General features: G+C 47.3%; 1 protein-coding gene across 2 annotated transcripts in view; it reads right to left on the bottom strand.

The window, feature by feature from the left end:
- LOC144491769 (carbohydrate sulfotransferase 11-like) overlaps nucleotides 1-15,900 on the bottom strand; it is a 65,922-nt gene that overhangs the window by 21,040 nt on the left and 28,982 nt on the right. For both annotated transcript variants that reach the window (XR_013497499.1, XM_078210030.1), the window contains exon 2: nucleotides 8,347-8,429. Coding sequence is in view for 1 of the 2 variants with exons in the window: in XM_078210030.1 (XP_078066156.1) it covers nucleotides 8,347-8,429 (83 nt within the window). In the remaining variant the exon portion in view is untranslated. The remainder of the gene's footprint in view (nucleotides 1-8,346; nucleotides 8,430-15,900) is intronic.

Here is a 15,900-nt window from a genome sequence, read left to right as displayed (position 1 = left end):
CGGTAGCATCCTAGTAAATATTTTCTGCACTCTTTCTAGTTTAATAATATCCTTTCTATAATAGGGTGACCAGAACTGCACACAGTATTCCAAGTGTGGCCTTACCAATGTCTTGCACAACTTCAACAAGACATCCCAACTCCTGTATTCAATGTTCTGACCAATGAAACCAAGCATGCCGAATGCCTTCTTCACCACTCTGTCCACCTGTGACTCCACTTTCAAGGAGCTATGAACATGTACCCCTAGCTCTCTTTGTTCTGTAACTCTCCCCAATGCCCTACCATTAACTGAGTAAGTCCTGCCCTGGTTCAATCTACCAGAATGCATCACCTCGCATTCATCTAAATTAAACTCCATCTGCCATTCGTCAGCCCACTGGCCCAATTGATCAAGATCCCGTTGCAATCCGAGATAACTTTCTTCACTGTCCACTATGCCACCAATCTTGGTGTCATCTGCAAACTTTCTAACCATGCCTCCTATATTCTCATCCAAATCATTAATATGTAAATGACCAATAACAGTGGGCCCAGCACTGATCCCTGAGGCACACCGATGGTCTCAGGCCTCCAGTTTGAAAAACAACCCTCTACAACCACCCTCTGGCTTCTGTCAAGGAGCCAATTTTGTATCCATTTAGCTACTTCACCCTGGATCCCATGAGATTTAACTCATGCAACAACCTACCATGCGGTACCTTGTCAAAGGCTTTGCTAAAGTCCATGTAGACAACATCAACTGAACTGCCCTCATCTACCTTCTTAGGGTATGTGGGACTGGAGTGGCACCAAGGCCCAGACAGGGTAAGGACAGCAGGTCTCCCTCAGCAAAGCAACAGTATTGAATTTTTTACAATGTGATGGTATTGTGGTCACTTTTACCAATATTTCTGAAGCTGTGAGGGCGAATTTAAATCCACATTCCCCGGATTATTAGTCCAATAACATCAGGCAAGACCCACAGGCATTTTATTTTAATTCTTTGACCTCGGGATTGCTGACAAAGCCAGGGTTCATTGCTGATCCCTTACTGTCCTCCAACTCTTGCTCTGTCGTTTCAGAGGGTCTGGAGTCACATGTAGGCCAGACCGGGTAAGGATGGCAGATTTCCATTAGTGAACCAGATGGGTTTCTAAAAACAATCAATAGTCACCAACATTGAGACCAGCTTTATATTGCAGATTTATTTCACCAAATTTAAACTTTACCAGCTGCGGTGGTGGGATTTGAACCCGTGACCCCCGGAGCCGGAGCCTGAATGCCTGTATTACTGGTTCAGTGACATTACCACTCCGCCACCATCTCCCCCTTGTGGTTGACTCTTAACTGCCCTCTGCAATGGCAGAGCAAGCCATTGAGTTCAAGGGCAATTAGGGATGGGCAACAAATGCTGGCCTTGCCAGCGATGCCCCCCCCACCCCCCGGCAATAATTGCTAAAGTGCTTTAGGGACTTTATTGGATTCATTCTTAGCACAAAACAGAGCAAGTGTTGCTTCAGGAATGGTTGTACACGACGCACAGAACAGGACTTCCGAATGCCAACCCCGGGCGGTACTGAGATAGCACACTATCATAAAAACTTACAGCACACAAGGAGACCATTCAGCCCATCATTCCTGTGCTTGATCTTCCAGAATTCGGGCATGCTTATTGTTGTACAACTCTCTGTTTATTTTCCAAACCCTGTAAGCTCCTTGACCTCAGTGACCTGAATGTATTCAAGAATTTATTCAAGAGGCGGCTGGATATAGCACTTGGGGTGAATGGGATCAAAGGTTATGGATAAAAAGCAGGATTAGGCTACTGAGTTGGACGATCAGCCATGACCGTGATGAATGGCGGAGCAGGCTCAAAGGGCCGAATGGCCTCCTCCTGCTCCTATCTTCTACGTTTCTACGACCTATCCAATTCCTTTTCAAAATTATTAATGCAATCAGTTTCCATCACCTTTTGCGATAAACCGCTCCAATTTGGAACAAACAGGGGGATCCCCGTGGGTAAATCCATCTTGCCCCTGGACAGCCCGCTCCCACAAACCTAACTCCTAACCCCCATCGTACCCATGTAACTGTCAGAACGCTTTTTAAAAGACAAAATTGTACCCGCCTCTACTACTACCGCTGGCAGCTCGTTCCAGACACTCACCACCCTCTGTGTGAAAAATGCTCGAGATGTGGGTGTCACTGAAGATTGGCATTTATTGTCTAACCCCCTGGTTCCCCTGGATGGTTTCCTAAGAGTCAACTAGGGTCATAGAGTCAGAGTGGTTTACAGCATGGAAACAGGCCCTTCGGCCCAACTTGTCCATGCCACCCCTTTTTTTCAAACCCCTAAGGTAATCCCAATTGCCTGCATTTGGCCCATATCCCTCTATACTCTTCTTACCCATGTAACTGTCTAAATGCTTTTTAAAAGACAAAATTGTACCCACCTCTACTACTACCTCTGGCAGCTTGTTCCAGACACTCACCACCCTGTGTGTGAAAAAATTGCCCTTCTGTATCTCTCCCCTCTCACCTTAAACCTATGCCCTCTAGTTTTAGACTCCCCTACCTTTGGGAAAAGATATTGACTATCTAGCTGATCTGTGCCCCTCATTATTTTATAGACCTCTATAAGATCACCCCTCAGCCTCTTACGCTCCAGAGAAAAAAGTCCCAGTCTATCCAGCCTCTCCTTATAACTCAAACCATCAAGTCCCGATAGCATCCTAGTAAATCTCTCCTGCACTCTTTCTCGTTTAATAATATCCTTTCTATAATAGGGTGACCAGAACTGTACACAGTATTCCAAGTGTGGCCTTACCAATGTCTTGTACAACTTCAACAAGACGTCCCAAAATACTTTGATGATTGTTTAATATCAACCGCCCGAGAGACCAGACTGTTCCAAAATGAACAGACACGACGGGCGTGGCATTAACGCCAGCCCCATATTCCCATAGTAACAGGGACAGCACCAGGGGATTTCTAGACCAGTGCCAGTGAAGCGGAGGTCAGAGAGAGATAGACGGACTATAGCGGTGAGCCCACACTCTGCAGTATCAGTTCCACTCAGACAGAGAGTGCAGGGTTGATTCACGGCTTGACTGCGAGAGTGTCTGTTGACATAGCTGTTGGGAAAGAAACATTTTTCAACACTTCCCCACAGCCAGAAGATCAGCACAGGGAGAGAGAGGGAACTCAGCCTTCAATAGAGGAGTCCGCCACATTTATATACACATGAAACAATATTGGCCAACTTTCCTTCAGCAATGTCCGGTGCACCAGGACAGAACCCAGCAATTGTCAGGATGTGATCGATGTCACCCTGCAGTTAACAGAATTAGATCCTGTTGATATGGGAGCATGCTTTGTAATTTATGGGATTGCACCCTGTAATTAATGGGATCGTGCTGTGTAATTTATGGGATCACACCTTGTAGTTGATGGGATCCAATGCACAGTTAAGAGGATACTAGACTATTAATCCAGAAACTCAGCTAATGTTCTGGGACCCGGGTTCGAATCCCATCACGGCAGATGGTGGAATTTGAATTCAATTTTAAAAAATCTGGAATTAAGAATCTACTGATGACCATGAAACCATTGTTGATTGTCGGAAAAACCCATCTGGTTCACTAATGTCCCCTTAGGGAAGGAAATCTGCCGTCCTTACCCGGTCTGGCCTACATGTGACCCCAGAGCCACAGCAATGTGGTTGACTCTCAACTGCCCTCGGGCAACTAGGGATGGGCAAAAAATGCTGGCCCAGCCAGCGACACCCATGTGCCACGAATGAATAAAAGTCAATGCTGTGAAATTTATGGGATTGCACGCTGCAGTTTATTGGATCCTTATCCACTCCCGTGTGCGCGAGCAAATGCTTCCTGGCGTCACGCATCAACAGCCGGACTCTCAATCTAAGATTCTGCCCTCTTGTTCTGGACTCTCCCATCAGGGGAAACAGTTTTTCTCTATCGATGTTATCGAATCATTTAATCACCTTAAACACCTCAATTAGAACAGTGAACATCGGGACTGGAGGAAATACCAGACTGTGCGGCCTGGACTCCCAACGCAACTACAATCAAAAATCAACGCACAGTGAGGGAGGTCACTTTGAACCGTTTGACATTCTTGTCCAGATTAAATGTATCCCGGGCCACTGGGCAAAGCCACTGGAGGCTCAGACCATCAATTCCCCATTGCTAATAGGGGACCGCTTTCCGCGCCCGCTGGGCACCGCAGGGGTTGGGGTGCATTATTGACCCTGATAATCACATTTTAATTTGATGTTTTTAAGTTTCCTTTGCATTTTGATTTCTGTTCAGGCTGTTCCCCCTCCTTTTTGGGGAGCTGCCCCTTTTACTTTGTCCTGATTTAATTTGAGTTTGTTTACTTGGTTTGACCTAAAAAGAGGTCTCTGAGTGTAGATTGAGCTTCAGACGGCCTGAGACGTGCCTCCTCTCGGACAACACCCAGTTTTGTTTCCGGGGTGAGGTGGATTCGTGTTCGCCCGTGTAGCGGAGGGCCCCGGGTCGGAACCGGGCGGAAACTTTGGGAGGGAGAAAAAAAAAAAAAAAAAAAAAAAAAAAAAATAGGGGACCGGAGGAGCTAACACCTTCCCATTGGTCAAATCGGGATAGACCAAGTAATGACAGGTCAATCAGCCTGACCGCCATGGTGTGGAAGTTACTGGAAATGATTCTGAGAGGCAGATTAAAGAAAAGACACCGATTAACCGAGCACAGTCAGAGTGGATTTGTTCAGGGAGGTCTGACTGACTGGATTCCATTTTTTGATGAGGTGACACGTATGAAGGTCTATGTGGCTAACATGTTTGGTGTGTGGTCTACAGGAGTTTTGGCAAAGCTTTTGATAAAGTCCCACACGGCAGGCTGGTCGGTCATTAAAAGCTCCTGGGATCCTGGGGAAAGAGGCAAGTTGGATCCAAAATTGGCTCAATGACAGAAAGCCAAGGGTTCGGGGTGATTGTGTGACTGGGAAGAGGTTCTTTCCAATGGGGTTCCGCAGGATCAGCACTGCGCCAGTGATGTTTTGTTGGACATTTCAATACTTTGACTCCAATGTAGGGAATGAACATATTTGCAGATTATATGAGAATGATGCACGTTTCCGACAGCGAGGTAGAACGCTGTAGATTGCAGGAAGATATCTCGGGGCTGACTGGTCAAGTGGGCGGAGAAGAGCAAATGGAATTCAGCCTGGAGAAATGTGAGGTCAGTGTGCTTAGGAAGGAGAAACAAGGCAGGATGATATCAATAAATGGGAAGATAATGCGAGGTGTAGAGGAACAGAGGACGTTGGAGTGAGTGCTCACAGATCCCTGAAGGTAGCAGATGGAGAGAAGTCCAAGAACTGCAGGGTCAGACTTCCGAAGCAGTGACTGAGGGAGATATTTGCAACACCTGAAATCCCAGACATTGCAACGTTGGACAACGGGCCACAGTTTGCCAATAGGACAGGATCAAGGGGATGTATCCGTCCTCTCAGCTCACCAAGATTTAGCTTTACTATTGGCTGGGGGTAAGAGTGAGCGAGTGCGGTGAAAGCATTGCCGAGGAAGAACGGTGACAAATAACTTCCTCATCTGAGCTATTCTTCAATTCCATCCAAAATAGTTCAGATCACATGAACTCCTCATAGCAAGACCGAGAACTCAACTCCTTCCTCTCACTAACACACTCATGACACGAGTACAAACTGAGGTGAGGGAGAAAGAGGACAAAAATATTGTTCCCCACAGAACAAACATCACAAAACACACAACATGCCAGATCTCCGAGCCGGACAACTAGTTTCAATCAGAGACCATATTCGCTGTGGACGGGTGGTAAAACAGACACCAAACACATCCACACTCCTACCTCACCCAAACAGAACATGGTGCAGTGAGACTGAACAGAGATGCACTGGTTACCACCTAGAGGGCAGCTTCTTACCCCAAGGAAGACCAATCTACCCAGCCAGAGACGCTGCATTCTTCCATCAGTCCAGATAACAACCTGAACCCAAGTCATTTACCAACCCCCTCCTGCCTGGTGGAGTCGGAGGGACCGCCCACAGGACACCAACTCATGATCCCCTCCAAAAGAGAAGGGAAACTCATGAATCTGCCACAGCGACTGTCGATTGGAGGAAGATGGAGGAAAGAAGAGGATCTAAGAGTTTAAAACAAGATTAAGGATCACAACACGCTAGAGTTAAAATAGTGGTTTGATCTTCACAATAGAGAAATGGGAATCAGAGATTTGGGAGAGGTGTAGTATAACTAATTAATTAACAGTTAATCCTAACTTTTAATATACTGTGTACATCAACACAGGAAGTGATGCAACATCATGTGATTTACTCTCTCCTGAAATATGTCACAGAGCAGTAAGATGTGTTCCAATAAAGCTTGTGCTTTATAAACCTCTGCAGACTCATCATATATTCCATATTAATCAAACAATACCAAGAATATTTGGGACCTATTTCCATTAGCAGAGAGATCAATAACCAGGGGGCAGAAGTTTAAAGTAATTGGTGGAAGGATGAGTGGAGCCGAGGAGGGATTATTTCACTCTGAGGGTGGTGAGGGTCTGGAACATACTGTCTGGGAGAGACAGAAACATTTATCACATTTAACAGATAGTTGGATATGTGCTAACGGTACAGGGCAAAGGGGCCAAGAGCTTCAAAGTGCAATTAGACTGGATAACTCTTCTGGCCAGCAGAGATACGAATGGCCGAATGGCCTCCTCCCATGCTGTAATGTTTTAAGTTCTCTTCCAGTCCAGGCATTATTCAGGGGAACCTGCCCTGCCTCCTCCAAGACCAACACATCTCCCCTGGGATGCGGTGCTCAGAACTGAAGCCAATTATTCTGCAAGGAGTCTGACCAAAGCTTGATGGAGCAGCGATACATGTTTCTATCACAACCTCCTGTCGATAAAGGCTAATATATTCCATTGGCCATTTCTATTTCAGCTCGTTAGCCAGCGTTCAGTGATTGATCTGAACCTGGTCTCATTTCCAGCGTCACACAGAGTTTGTAAAAGAAATGAAATGTTTGCGAGACATTTCAAAAAGGCAGAAGGCCCTGAATGCCAGACAATAGACGGGCAGCATTGTTCCGACTCACTTTATAAATATTGTTGTGCTTTGCAGAAAGACATCGCAGATACAATTACAACCTCAAGGCTATCTGGGCCAGATTCCAAAGATTCAGAGTCTCTTAGAAGCAATTCTTAAAGAGCAAATATTTCAGCTTCATCTCAGGCTGAATTGGAGGCCATTCAGCCCCTCAGGTTTAGGCAAGGTTTGAATTTCCACAATCACCTCTTTCCACCCCGACTGGGGGGGAAGTTCAAAACCAAGGATCGTCGATAGAAAGTAGCACTGCTGAATCCAGTCGAGAAATTCAAGAGAAACTTCCTTACTGAGAGAGTGAGGGAGAATGTGGGACTCGCCCCCGCGGGGAGTGGGGGAGAATGTGGGACTCGCCCCCGCGGGGAGTGGGGGAGAATGTGGGACTCGCTCCCACAGGGAGTGGGGGAGAATGTGGGACTCGCTCCCGCGGGGAGTGGGGGAGAATGTGGGACTCGCTCCTGCGGGGAGTGGGGGAGAATGTGGGACTCACTCCCACGGGGAGTGGGAGAGAATGTGGTACTTGCTCCCACGCGGAGTGGGGGAGAATGTGGGACCCGCTCCCACAGGGAGTGGGGGAGAATGTGGTACTTGCTCCCACGCGGAATGGGGAGAATGTGGGACTCGCTCCCACAGGGAGTGGGGGAGAATGTGGGACTCGCTCCCACAGGGAGTGGGGGAGAATGTGGGACTCGCTCCCACAGGGAGTGGGGGAGAATGTGGGACTCGCTCCCACAGGGAGTGGGGGAGAATGTGGGACTCGCTCCCACAGGGAGTGGGGGAGAATGTGGGACTCGCTCCCACAGGGAGTGGGGGAGAATGTGGGACTCGCTCCCACAGGGAGTGGGGGAGAATGTGGGACTCGCTCCCACAGGGAGTGGGGGAGAATGTGGGACTCGCTCCCACAGGGAGTGGGGGAGATGGATATTATTGATATATTTAAAGGGTGAAGTTGGATAGAAAGATCGGGGTGAAAGGAATGGTAGGATGTGGGGACAGTGTGAAAAAGGGATAGGAGATGGATCTTGTGCAGAGTTGGGCTGAATGGCCAGTTTCTGTGCTCTAAACTCTGAAGTGCATCATTCCTGAGCTTCCGGCATTGCGGCAACATTGAATCCAGCTGTTGGGGAAGAGTGTGGGGGAACATCGGTAACTCTGGATACAAAGCTCCCTCGACACAGAGACCCACTGCACCGCAGTGGTCACTTACCTTATCGATGTTGTAGCGCGGACGGGCTCCATTTCCCTTCCCCTTTCCAGACCGGCTCCCTTTCTGAACCTGCCCATCAGCAGCTGGAAGGAATAAAACATTAGCTCTGCTGTAATTCATATCCCCCCCTCCACACTGACATCTCCCACCTCCTTCCCCACCCCCCCATCCCGCCCCATTGTCCCGCCCTCCTCTCCTGAGGGGACAGCTGTTACTTCCCATCAGACCCTCCTGATCTCACCCACCAGCCAATTCCTACACCCAGACTATCTGACCAACACCCTGTACAACACCTCGGGCAAAGAAACTCCTGCATTTCTATAGCACCTTGTCAAAGGCAGATCGTGCCTTACGAGCCTGGTGAAGTTCTTCGAAAATGTGACTAAACACATTGATGAAGGGACGGCGGTAGATGTGGTTTATATGGATTTTAGCAAGGCGTTTGATAAGGTCCCCCATGCAAGGCTTCTAGAAAAAGTGAGAGGGCATGGGATCCAAGGGGCTGCTGCCCTGTGGATCCAGAACTGGCTTGCCCAAAGGAGGCAGAGAGTGTGTATAGATGGGTCTTTTTCTAAATGGAGGTCGGTCACCAGTGGTGTGCCCCAGGAATCTGTTCTGGGACCCTTGCTGTTTGTCATTTTCATAAATGACCTGGATGAGGAAGTGGAGGGATGGGTTGGTAAGTTTGCCGACGACACGAAGGTTCGTGGGGTTGTGGATAGTCTGGAGGGATGTCAGAAGTTACAGAGGGACATACCATCATAGAATCATAGAAACCCTACAGTGCAGAAGGAGGCCATTCGGCCCATCGAGTCTGCACCGACCACAATCCCACCCAGGACCTACCCCCACATATTTTACCCGCTAATCTACACATCCCAGGACTCTAAGGGGCAATTCTTTTTGCCCCATAGATAGGATGCAAGACTGGGCGGAGAAGTGGCAGATGGACTTCAACCCAGATAAATGCGCAGTGGTCCATTTTGGCAGGTCAAATGGGATGAAGGAGTACAATATAAAGGGAAAGACTCTTAGTACTGTAGAGGATCAGAAGGACCTTGGGGACTGGGTCCATAGGACTCTAAAATCAGCCCCGCAGGTGGAGGTGGTGGTTAAGAAGGCGTATGGTGTGCTGGCCTTTATCAATCGAGGGATTGAGTTTAGGAGTCCGGCGATAATGATGCAGCGATACAAGACACTCGTCAGACCCCACTTGGAGTACTGTGCTCAGTTCTGGTCGCCTCATTACAGGAAGGATGTGGAAAAGATTGAAAGGGTGCAGAGGCGATTTACAAGGATGTTGCCTGGATTGAGTGGCATGTCTTATGAGGATAGGCTGAGGGAGCTCGGTCTTTTCTCCTTGGAGAGACGTAGGATGAGAGCAGACCTAATAGAGGTGTATAAGATGTTGAGAGGCATAGATCGGGTGGACTCTCAGAGGCTTTTTCCCAGGGTGGAAATGGCTGCTACGAGAGGACACAAGTTTAAGGTGCTGGGGGGTAGGTACAGGGGAAATGTTAGGGGGAATTTTTTCACACAGAGGGTGGTGGGTGAGTGGAATCAGCTGCCGTCAGTGGTGGTGGAGGCAAACTCAATAGGATCTTTTAAGAGACTCCTGGGTGTGTACATGGGACTTAATAGGAGGGAGGGTTATAGGTAGGCCTAAAACTTAGGGATATGTTCGGCACAACTTGTGGGGCCGAAGGGCCTGTTTTGTGCTGTAGTTTTCTATGTTACCTTCCACCAGCTCAGGGCAGCTCAAAGTATTTTTCATCCAATGACATTCTTTCTGAGGTGTAGTGGGTCGCTGTTCTCATGGAGGAAATAGGGCTGCCAATTTTCACACAGCAAGATCCCACAAACACAAATGTCGTAAATGACCAGATCCCCCATTTACAGTGATGTTGTCAGAGACTCAGCATCCGTGGCTATCCGTGTCAGAGAATTCTAAAGATTTCAAAGATGCGTTCGAGTGGAGAAATTTATCCTCAGCTCAGCTCCGCAAGGCCAACTCCTTCTCCCTGAGCCTCATTCCAGCTACACCAGCAATGAGAAAACAGACTCTGTGTTTACCCAATCACCTCTCCAAAATAAATGTACATGTTTCGTTGAGATCATCTACTTCAGAGAATATGGACCCTTTCTGTTCAATGTCTCCTCAGTCCAGGAATCAATCTAATCAACTTTCCTCCAAGAGTAGTCTATCCCTCCTTTAGGTAAAGGGACAATCTGTAACAATATTCCAGGGTCTTGTATAATTACAGCAAGATTTTATACTCCAATCCCCTCACAATAGTGGCCCACATCAATCTGCTTTCTTAATTGCCTGCTGTATCCACGTTAACTTAGCGACTCATGTACAAGGACACCCCAATCCCTCTGAACTTTCCTAACCTCTCACTTTCCAAAAGATTCTGCTATCAAAGTGGGTAATTTAACCCATATTATCCATTCGCCTCATGTTCTTGCCCAATCACTCTCAGTCTATATCTTTGTGGTCGCCTCATAGTTTACATTCTCTCTCACCCAGCTTCCTATCAGCAACAGAGTTGATTTTTTTTTATTTTTACGCGGGGCGGGGGTGTCCCTGCCAAGGGCAGCATTTGCTGCTCATCCCTAATTGCCCTTGAACTGAGTTGGCTGTTTCAGAGGGTCAACCACATTGCTGAGGCTCTGGAGTCACATGTCGGCCAGGCCGGGTAAGGGTGGCAGATTTCCTTCCCTAAAGGAAATTAGTGAACCAGATGGGTTCTGCCCACATTCGATGATAGTTTCATGGTCACCATTACTGAGACTAGCTTTCAATTCCAAATTTATTCATTAAATTCTCCCCAAAGCATTAGCCTGGGCCTCTAGATTACTACTCCATTGACCCATCCTTTGTCTAAATTAATAACAGATTGTAAATAACTGAAGCAACCTCCTAGCTCTGAAATTAGCCTCTTTATTCAAACTCTCAGTTTTCTCTCCATCAACTAATCTTCTAAGGATAAGGGACAATGTCCTCTTTTAAGGCAAAGATGAGAAGTTTCTTCACCCAGAGAGTGGTGAGCCTGTAGAATTCACTACCACAGGAAGCAGTTGAGGCCAAAACATCAGCTGAATCATTGCAGCCATTATCTTGCAATTGTCGCTGTCTGTATATGCCGTGTTTGTGAACTAACCTCCCCTCACCTGATGAAGGAGCAGCGCTCCGAAAGCTCGTGATTCCAAATAAACCTGTTGGACTTTAACCTGGTGTTGTGAGACTTCTTACTGTGCCCACCCCAGTCCAACGCCGGCATCTCCACATCAAAACATTGAGTGTTTTCAAGAAGCAGTTAGATATAGCTCTTGGGGTGAAGGGGCTCAAAGGATATGGGGGAAAGGTGGGATCAGATTACTGAGTTGGATGATTAACTATGATCATATTGAATGGTGGAGCAGGCTCGAAGGGCCGAATGGCCTCCTCCTGCTCCTGTTTTCTATGTTTCTATGTTTCAGTCCAAGTTAATAATTATCCCCAATCCCACAAGCCCCAGTCTTGTGAAAATTAACCTGGGAGTTTCAGGAAGCGAGGATATGAAACAATGGTGATATCAGGCAGGGCTGTTTACAACAGGAATCCATTATCTCACACCATCACTACAGCCTAGTCTCGTTTGAACGAGTTGTGATTCTGAGGTGGTTATAGAGATCAGGTCATGTAACCTATTCAGCAGTTTAATTGTTTAGACCACGCGTATATTCCAGATTCTATAAACAGCTCGTTAAACTGATTTGAAAAATAAAATGTTTACGATGGGAGCCTGTGGCTCTTAGCCTTCTCTGTGCTATTAATTGGGTGCAATAGTTAAGTAAGAAGTTTAACAACACCAGGTTAAAGTCCAACAGGTTTATTTGGTAGCAAAAGCCACACAAGCTTTCGAGGCTCTAAGCCCCTTCTGGGGCTTAGAGCCTCGAAAGCTTGTGTGGCTTTTGCTACCAAATAAACCTGTTGGACTTTAACCTGGTGTTGTTAAACTTAGAACATAGAACATAGAACATAGAACAGTACAGCACAGAACAGGCCCTTCGGCCCACGATGTTGTGCAGAGCTTTATCTGAAACCAAGATCAAGCTATCCCACTCCCTATCATCCTGGTGTGCTCCATGTGCCTATCCAATAACCGCTTAAATGTTTCTAAAGTGTCTGACTCCACTATCACTGCAGGCAGTCCATTCCACACCCCAACCACTCTCTGCGTAAAGAACCTACCTCTGATATCCGTCCTGTATCTCCCACCACGAACCCTATAGTTATGCCCCCTTGTAATAGCTCCATCCACCCGAGGAAATAGTCTTTGAACGTTCACTCTATCTCTCCCCTTCATCATTTTATACTTCTTACTGTGTTTACCCCAGTCCAACGCCGGCATCTCCACATCATGCAATAGTTAACCCAGAGCAAGATGGTGAGTTTAAATTCAAGAGCAGAGAAGTTACCGGAAACTTGGACCTCGGTTAGACCATAACTGCTGAAAGTGCGAGTATGCAGGGCATTGTGTGGGGAGGGAGGGGGGAGGGGGGAGGAAGGAGAGAGAGAGAGAGAGAGAGCAAGAGAGAGAAGGTCAGAGTTTGAGGGGGTGAAAGTGGGCTTCAGAGCCCTGGGTTAGAGACCCAGGGTTCCTACGGACAGGATGGGGGCAATGCTGCGATGCCCACAAAATCAACCTGCTCGCTGACCCTTCACTGGGGCGGCACGGTGGCACAGTGGTTAGCACTGCTGCCTCACAGCGCCAGGGACCCGGGTTCGATTCTCAGCTTGGGTCACTGTCTGTGTGGAGTCTGCATGTTCTCCCCGTGTCTGCGTGGGTTTCCTCCGGGTGAACAAAGAACAATACAGCACAGGAAAAGGCCCTTCGGCCCTCCAAGCCCGCGCCGCTCCCTGGTCCAAACTAGACCATTCTTTTGTATCCCTCCATTCCCACTCCGTTCATGTGGCTATCTAGATAAGTCTTAAACGTTCCCAGTGTGTCCGCCTCCACCACCTTGCCCGGCAGCGCATTCCAGGCCCCCATCACCCTCTGTGTAAAATACGTCCTTCTGATATCTGTGTTAAACCTCCCCTCCTTCACCTTGAACCTATGACCCCTCGTGAATGTCACCACCGACCTGGGGAAAAGCTTCCCACCGTTCACCCTATCTCTGCCTTTCATAATTTTATACACCTCTATTAGGTCACCCCTAATCCTCCGTCTTTCCAGTGAGAACAACCCCAGTTTACCCAATCTCTCCTCATAACTAAGCCCTTCCATACCAGGCAACATCCTGGTCAACCTCCTCTGCACTCTCTCTAAAGCTTCCACGTCCTTCTGGTAGTGTGGCGACCAGAACTGGATGCAGTATTCCAAATGTGGCCGAACCAACGTTCTATACAACTGAAACATCAGACCCCAACTTTTATACTCTATGCCCCGTCCTATAAAGGCAAGCATGTCATATGCCTTATTCACTACCTTCTCCACCTGTGACGTCACCTTCAAGGATCTGTGGACTTGCACACCCAGGTCCCTCTGCGTATCTACACCCTTTATGGATCTGCCATTTATCGTATAGCTTCCCCCTACGTTAGTTCTACCAAAATGCATCACTTCGCATTCATCTGGATTGAACTCCATCTGCCATTTCTTTGCCCAAATTTCCAGCCTATCTATATCCATCTGTAGCCTCTGACAATGTTCCTCACTATCCGCAAGTCCAGCCATTTTTGTGTCGTCCGCAAACTTACTGATCACCCCAGTTACACCTTCTTCCAGATCGTTTATATAATGAGACGTCATTGGGAAATTGGTGCTCCGGTTTCCTCCCACAGTCTGAAAGACGTTCTGGTTCGGGTGCATTGGCCGTGCTAAATTTTCCCTCGGTGTGCCTGAACAGGCACCGGAGCGTGGAGACGTGGGGATTTTCACAGTAATTTCATTGCAGTGTTAATGTAAGCCTTACTTGTGACACTAATAAATAAACTTTAACCTTTAAAATTGTGATTTTAAGCAAAAATGTAAAAGGGGAGATATCAGATTGTTTTTTAAACCTCTCCCCAATGTTTATTTCCATTGGCTACAATCAGGGCAGATGTTAAATGTGGACCAATCCAATATCTTCAGTTTTACAATAATCTCCCAAAATCCCGATGACACCTCCCCCACCATTCCCCAAATCACTGAAGCCAGTGCCGTCCAGCAGAGACCACTGATTCACCACAGGTCCAATGATTCCAATAATTTTAATAACAAACAGTCACACCCAATCCGGGTGTCGGGGAGGAAAAGCAGGAAGGCGGCAGTAATCTAAACAGATTTTGTTTTGCCAGAAACACACTCTAGAAAAAGTTATTTACTACTGCAAAACGATCAGTCTTACCAAAACCTCTCTGATTTGATTGGAAAGTGTAGCATTTTGTGCTGTTTTCTCTGTTCTGTCGTTTCATGGAGTGCCCCAACATGCAAACTCTTACTGACCACATGGAACCGGGGTTATGGGGATAGGGCCTGGGTGGGATTGTTGTCAGTGCAGGCTCGATGGGCTGAATGGCCTTCTGCATTGTAGGGATTGTACGATTCTATAAACAAAGGGGGATTTTTACGTAACGTCTATCCCTAGCTTTATGGAGAAGAGTCCTGGAGTTTTACAGCACAGAAAGAGGCCCTTCAGCCCATTGTGTCTGTCCTATCCCATTTTCCAGCACTTTGTCCATAGCCTTGCATGCTGTGGTGTTTCAAGTGCTCATCTAAATGCTTCTTAAATGTTGTGCCTCACGCTTCCACCACCCTTTCAGGCAACGAGTTCCAGATTCCCACCACCCTCTGGGTTAAAAAGGTTTTCCTCAAATCCCCTCCAAATCTCCTGCCCCTTACCTTAAATCTCTGTCCCCTGGTTACTGACCCCTCTACTAAGGGGAAAATTTCTTCCTATCCACCCTATCTATGTCCCTCATAATTTTGTACACCTCGATCAGGTCCGCCCTCAGCCTTCGCTGCTCTAAGGAAAACAACCCCAGTCTAACCAGCCTCTCTTCATTGCTGAAACTTTCCAGTCCAGGCAACATCCTGGTGCATCTCCTCTGCACCCTCTCCAGCGCAATCACATCCTTCCTACAGTCTGGAGACCAGAACCGCACACAGTGCTCTAGCTGTGGCCTAACCAGTGTTTTATACAGTTCCATCATAACCGTCCTGCTCTTAGACCTACGCTTCGGCTAATAAAGAAAGAGTACTGAAGTTATGCGCAACCTTAAAAAATCACCAGTTAGACCTCAGCTTGAATATTGTGTCCAGTTCTGGGCACCACATTTTAGAAAGGATGTCAAGACATTGGAGAGGGTGAAGAGGAAAATTAGCAGAATGGCACCAAGTATTTTATGCCTTGGAGCTATGCAGAGATGACACACCAGACTACATGTATGTAACAGGTGTCACAGTCCTTTTAAATTTTGAGAAGCCATGTGTTCCACTCCATGCCTACAGATTTAGCTTTGAACAAGTTCTATTATTGGCCGCTCCCAGAGTCCATACCCAGGATTAACCAACCAAGCAC

Source organism: Mustelus asterias, chromosome 3, assembly GCF_964213995.1.
Source record: "Mustelus asterias chromosome 3, sMusAst1.hap1.1, whole genome shotgun sequence".
Lineage (NCBI taxonomy): Eukaryota > Metazoa > Chordata > Chondrichthyes > Carcharhiniformes > Triakidae > Mustelus > Mustelus asterias.
Note: the sequence above shows the minus strand (reverse complement) of the source record. Positions and strands in the feature narration are given on the sequence as shown.